The sequence below is a fragment of the Ips typographus genome, linkage group LG7, assembly GCF_016097725.1.
Source record: "Ips typographus isolate SLU linkage group LG7, UJ_Ityp_2.0, whole genome shotgun sequence".
NCBI classification, from domain to species: Eukaryota; Metazoa; Arthropoda; class Insecta; order Coleoptera; family Curculionidae; genus Ips; species Ips typographus.
The window spans coordinates 2,352,911-2,359,516 of record NC_138428.1 but is presented as its reverse complement, the minus strand read 5'-3'; the positions used below and the strand labels follow the sequence as shown (position 1 = coordinate 2,359,516).

Genomic DNA, 6,606 nt, shown 5'->3' with positions numbered 1-6,606 from the left:
AAATCAGCGAAATAAATGTATTTTGTATTGGAGCTGAGTAACCCTCTTTTCTTCATTAAACCTGCATCTGTCCCCTAATAAGTAATTTTCTCGCCAAGAAAATCATAACTTTCCAATTGACAATATTACTTATGAGGGAAATGTAATCTCATGGGTTATTGAATAAATAAATATTTCGGTATTATACTGACTGTAAAGTTGAGCTGGTCTAAACAGATTGATCGAATGTGTATTAAGGCTAGAAAGGGCATTCATGTTATAAAGGCTATTACACGTGTGTGGTGGGGAGCAGATCTTCCTAAGACCTCCAAAGCAATGACATAACCATCGTCATATATGAAGATAGTCAAAGTTAGGAAATACTTGCTACATTATTCTTTTGTTATAAAAACATTGATAATGACAAATTATGTTTTATTATAAATACGGTCATAGGATCTTCCAGTTGATTTCGTTGAGGAAGGATATTAGTTTGCAACGATATCCATTACCTCTCTAAGCAATTCAGTTGTGGGTGACAATTAGTTTGTGCCAAAATAAAGAGGAGTTTGAGATATTTAGAATTTCTTCTCCTTTTACTTACCTGCACTGCTGGCTTTCAAAATGCTTCTTTAAATTATGTTTCTGATACTTATAAAGGGTGTCAAAACTTACCTGACTCTAGTAATTATTGTAACAAACTGGGATCGAAGGAATATCAAGGCCACAACTAGGTCCTTTTCAAAATCAAAGAGGCTCAGACGGAACCAAATCATAAACATATAGGAACCCCGGGACAAAAGAAGACCGAAACGGATGTGCCTAATTAAGAGTGATTAGGGGGCAGGGCTTGATGAGTACTAATTGGTGTGCTTTTAAACCCATCGAGACAGATTTGTCTGTCTTGTTTTTTTGATAATTTTCTTCTACAGGGTCAATCAATAAAACCACCAAAATATGATAAACTATTTAGTTTATTTTGACTTTCATATACACTCACAAATTGAGAGGCGGCATTTAAGCCGTAGGATACAAACATTTACCTATTAGATATTAGAGAGCGTTCGCGTATGGTCCGTTATTTTTAACGCGATTTTTAGTGATTTTTACGACCAGAATTTAATGTTTTTCTTTTGTGCTTGTAAACATCCGATTGTCGTTCCGTAAAAAATAACGGACCACGCTCGAAAAGTGTATACTATTATTATTAGTATTCATTCCTGATGAAAATCAATAGAAACAGTGTAATAATATAAAAAAAAACTGAACTTCTAAATGGTTATCATTATGGAGAAGAAACAGGGTATGCGGGTAAAAAAGGAAGTTGTACTATCCCTTAATCTCCATGTTAACAACCGAACAATAGTTGAAATAGAAAAAGTTAAACCAGTAGTTATTTACAAGATAAATATAAATAATGAGATTATTCTTAAAAACTAAAAATCACCTTCGAGTTAACATAAACTAAAATTTACAAAAAATGTCAATAATATGAATTACAACTAAAACTGTATGCTATACATTAACTAAAAACTAAAGAAAACTTCTAGAAAAATAGGACTAAATGTACTAAGTAGAGTATTTTGTTTAGAGAGCTGCGTAACAACAGATAAACAGATCAACAAAGCCCATATTAGAATTATTAGTATAATACAGGGTGTCAAGTTAAAAATATAGAGCAAAGTTGGTTAAAACGGGTTAAAGATGTTTTACATTGTTGCCAGTGATACAGGGCGTTTCGACCTACTATGTTGGCAAGTTAATTTTTGATTAGAGACGCCATATTAACCAATTCTGATTTTACAGACAGAAAATAGGTCTAAAAATTAACTTTAAAAACAAAATTTTACTTAGAGGACATTTCTGCACTTAAAACAACAATCCAGAACGTCATTTCCATCTAAAAATGGTGAAAACTGGACGAATTTAATTTTTGAAACCAGAAAGTGAGTAAACATTCATTGAAGACTAAAAGTTATCTAAACTTTCTTTTCAAATGACTAAATAGTCTGAAACTTTTACTTCTATACACAGTCATAAATTCCACTTTTCTGATTGAAACCTTGTCTTGACTGATGCCTGGAAAAGTCTGAAAACTGATTTGAAGCACTACAAACAGTACTAACAGCTCAGAACTGAAAGAAAAGTTCAAAAATAGTTTTTGAGGATTTATGACATTGGGAAAATTGAGTTTTTACACAATAGTACTGAAAAAGTCGTACATATGAGTAAAATCGGTTTGATTATGTGCTGTTAGGTTAAATAAGTAAGTAACAGGCAATTATTAAGACTGAAATAATCTGTATCTAGTTTCAGAACTAAAAATCAATCAACGTCGATTTCATAACTGAACATAGACAAAACTCGACTTTCGGATTAAACTTTTCAAGTTCAATTTTCAAGACTAAAACTGTTCAAAATTTAACTTACAGACTCAAAGATAGTCTAAAACTGTGCTTACAAAACGTAATTCTCAATTTCGAAAACTAGAAAGAGTCTGTAACTCGTAGCAGCACTAGAAACCAGTAAAAAAAAATCATTTCATCGCAAATCAAAAAGTCGAGAGGAGATGAATCAGGAGATTACGTGGGCAATGTTCAATATGACGTCTTTACCAGATTTTGGTATTTTCAAATCAGCCTTATCGCTGACATGATGGTTTTACGGTCAGATATATTTTTTTTTTTAGTTTTCACCCTATATCTACGAAACAGTAACAATGTCCCAAACCCAAACAGATTATTTTTAAGCAGGTCAATCTTTTTGCCCATTTAACTTACCTTGCATTTCCAACGATTTCCATATACAGTGCGATTAGTTTTGTTAAGACCATTTCAACTGGATCAAAGAAGTCATATAATGAGGGTAGGTCCACAAGTTCGTCATGATTTATTAAAAAAATATTACAACTTTTCATTCGACTTTTTTACGTCATTGTGGTGCAGTTTTGCCTGTGAAAATGAAGTTTATAATTGCCTCAGATATGAAAAATGTATATGGACTCTGTACAGATTGACATTTGAAGTTGACTTCAGTGGCGTAAGTCATATTGACCAGGAGTTTTTATTCTTCAATGGAAAAACATTAATTTCTAAGAAGCAAATATCATTTTGGTTCAAATTTGTTTGGAACAATTCCCTAACTATCAAACAAACTACTAAGATGGCCAGAGAGAGTTGGCCAGAGAGTACAGGGCCGTTTTAGAAAAATTCTTAGATCGATATATAGATATATAGATACTTAATCTACCGATGTCATTATGATTAAAAATTGCTTGAAATTTCTCACTTTCTAATGAGAACTTTTTAGCCAAAAAATAAACCACAAATAAATCATATACTGTGTTGTATTGTAATATTATTTAACTAGATAGAGTTGTACACAAAATATGTGTAACCCTGAAATGTTTGAAAAACATGTGAACCTACCTTACCATCCAAATCCCGACCCTCAACTAAACTGTACGTCATTTTAACAGGACACCCTGTATAACGCAAAAAACAGCAAGAAGATATGAAAAAGTAGGAACTAGATTTCAAAGAAAAACAGAAATAGCTTAACTTACGTGAATATTAATAATAATCGTAGGTGGCGTGCGCATTTGAATCCACCCCCCACTTTTGGGGGCGGCGTCAATTGCGCCCAAATTTCAGCAATATCTATATTCAACAATCACACATTGTTCCAAGAAAACTCACTTTTTAATGCGAGGCAGGTCACGCCAACTGGGTGGCGTTTCCCATTTTTGAGTTATTTTGGATACGTTAATCCTAATAGTTAAAATTTTTAATATATATATCTACTACTATATATATGCGATCATGTTGGAATCCAACGGAAAAACGTAATAACTAGCTCGTTAACGGGGGCGGTGCAAGGTCAGCGTAAACGCTGACGGTAAGCGGCCGTTAACAGCGCCATCTAGCGCCCGGAATATTGCACTTAATAACAGATAAAAAAAGATGCCGCCACTTGCGCCGCCTCGCGTCACTGACTTTTCAATATTTTTTTAAGTAATAATTATTATTAGTAGGAACCAAGTTTGTCAGATCGAGGGGGGTAATTAATTAAAGAGCCCATAATACGCTAGTAGGAGGGTGTTTAATCGAAAAGCGTGACGTTTTGTCCACGTGATATTCCTCCTTCAGTTACGGGGAAAAAAAATTGCAATAATAATAATTATAACGGTAATAAGTTGCAAATATACTTCAATATTCGATAATAATAATAATAATAGTAATAAAAATGGGCGTGGCTTTGAGGAACATCAGCCACGCCCAGTATAGGAACTTGCTTTACTGGCGCCGACGCGCATGCAGTTTAGTCGTACCGAAACGTTTGAGGGGCGGGGCGATACTGCATTGCCCCGCCCCTTTACATTAATTTTTATATATAACTACGCGAGATTTAGGTTACAATTAGGAACATTTCATGTCGCAATTTTCCTATTTACAAAGACGATACACACAAAAAATTGCAGGAACTGGCATTGCGCGGGCTACGCGGGCCCGCTCGACTTAATTAGTAACTATCAGTTGCAATTATAGGAAACATAACCCTACTTTTTTACCTATGTTACATACAACGACTACTAGATTATTTTACACGGCTACGTCAGTGGGTTCAGTCCAAGCCTACCAATATGTCTTTCAGTACGAAAACAAACCGTAGAAACCTAACCTAACTACACTCAGTTTCAAAACTACTAAGCACAACTTAACCGGTACAGTCTGGTAGTTTGTAACTTTACCTGTAGAAACTAGAATTTTTTCGTTGTTAATTGAAATAACGTAATTAATAAGAATTGATATTTACCATATCAAAAGTTTCCCAGCAAGAAGTTTACCTGTAACGACCAAATATACAGGGTAGCCATGGTGTACTGCCGTAAATGAAAAATAGTAATGTAATAAATCATTACAACGCTTGTGGTAGCTACAAACTATTTATAATGGCAATTTTTGACCACCCTTGTATAATTATTTTAGACAATCTTCTGCTTAGAACCAGATAACCTTAGAACAGACTCAAAACAACAAAGCACCCAAACCAAAAATAAAAGACTTTCTGGAAAAATCACTTTTAGAACTACAAATTTGACTTAAAATACGAAATAGCTCTGAATCGGATTTTCAATAAGGAAGTTTATGAATATTGTATTCTCTACCCTGTATATAATTAACTTTTGAGTATTTTGAGTACCTACCATTGCTGTTCAATGGTTTTTGTCAAATCTTTTTGAGAATCATCATAGCAAACCACATATAATCTAATGAAATAATTACTTTGGTTTTAGTACTACAGTTGTATCCTATTTGTAGGTCTGGCCCTCAGTAAAGTCTATTAACCAAATCTTTGAAGTAAGTAAATCTATAATTCAATAAAGCAACATCTTAATGAGACTCAGACAACTAAAGAAATTGAAAGTACTTTACAATTTATTTATCATTATGACTGTTTTCATCTTTCTGTAACCTAAGCACTGGAGCTTAATTCAAACCTTAAATGGTTAAGAGGTGGTGCTTCGGACTGAAATGTCTTCTGACACTAGAGCATATCAGAGACACTACACACGCCAGACACAGTAATATAGTGTGATTCTCTATTTGTCTTAGAAGTGTCAAATATGTAGAATTAGAAAAAAATATTTAAATCCAACCTACCAGAATGAAATTTTTGTTGTCACCTGCTCGTTCTTTCTAGGATATGTTAAGAGAATGTGCATATCATAATTATTAAACCTTCCGAAATTCAGTTTCTACTATCAAACACACCAATTTCCAACTTTACCTGCTTGCTGTGCTATCCTATAACTTTTTAAAACCGAGTGTATTTACAGTAGAAATACATCTTTAAAGTGGGCTAGGACTGAAATGTTTGCGCAGAGTTTAGTGTCCGGCACTGGTCAAAGCATGTGTAGGACTGAGGAATCGTCTTTTTGGCTCCGTTGGCTGGCAAAAAGCGTTCGAATTGTTATCCAGTGCAACTGGCCTTTCCTGGGCGGCTCTGGCCGCCAACATCGTAATTTGATTGACCACGTTCTCCATCTCGTGACTTAAAGGACTTTCGCTTTGCGGAGGTCTTGCGATTATTTGCTGGTGCTCCTGCGAGTCCAGATGGCCTTTCAAGTCCATAAGGGTTTTGTATCGTACCCCGTTATTACATTGTCTACACTCGAAGCCGGTCTGGACGATTCTAAAAGCTCCTCTAGATTCCTGGCTGGGACCGTAACATTGTCTTTGATGGACGAGGAGCGGTTGGTCGTTAGGAAAGGCCATCCGGCACTTTTTGCACACAAAACACAATTCCATGTCGATTTCTTTGATAGATTGATCGGCGGGACGGTGATATGAAGTATCGGGAAGCTTGAGAGTGGTTACTCCCGGTTCCGTGTTGTTCTGGGCCACTTCTTCTAGGACTTGGGGTGGTAGCGGTAGGAAGGAGGGACCATTGCCAGTGTCTAGAAGCAGTCCTCCGGGTCCCCCTGAAATAATGAGACACACCTTTAAAAATGCATACAAGTTTTGTCATATTCAATTTGTTCAGGCGGATTGCTAAAACCAATAAACACGGTGCCAAAACTAATCATCCCAACACCTGAGGTACCGGCCGGTACCACGGCCTATT

At 35.4% G+C, this 6,606-nt stretch overlaps 1 protein-coding gene across 3 annotated transcripts in view; it reads right to left on the bottom strand.

Annotated features, from left to right (window-relative positions):
• Window positions 1–935: 935 nt before the first annotated feature.
• zfh2 (Zn finger homeodomain 2) overlaps window positions 936–6,606 on the bottom strand; it is a 78,900-nt gene continuing 73,229 nt past the window's right edge. For 2 of the 3 annotated variants that reach the window (XM_081984413.1, XM_081984412.1), the window contains exon 5: window positions 936–6,463. In XM_081984413.1, coding sequence (XP_081840539.1) covers window positions 5,868–6,463 — 596 coding nt within the window. In that variant the 3' untranslated portion in view covers window positions 936–5,867. The remainder of the gene's footprint in view (window positions 6,464–6,606) is intronic. The other variant, XM_081984414.1, reaches the window with a different exon arrangement.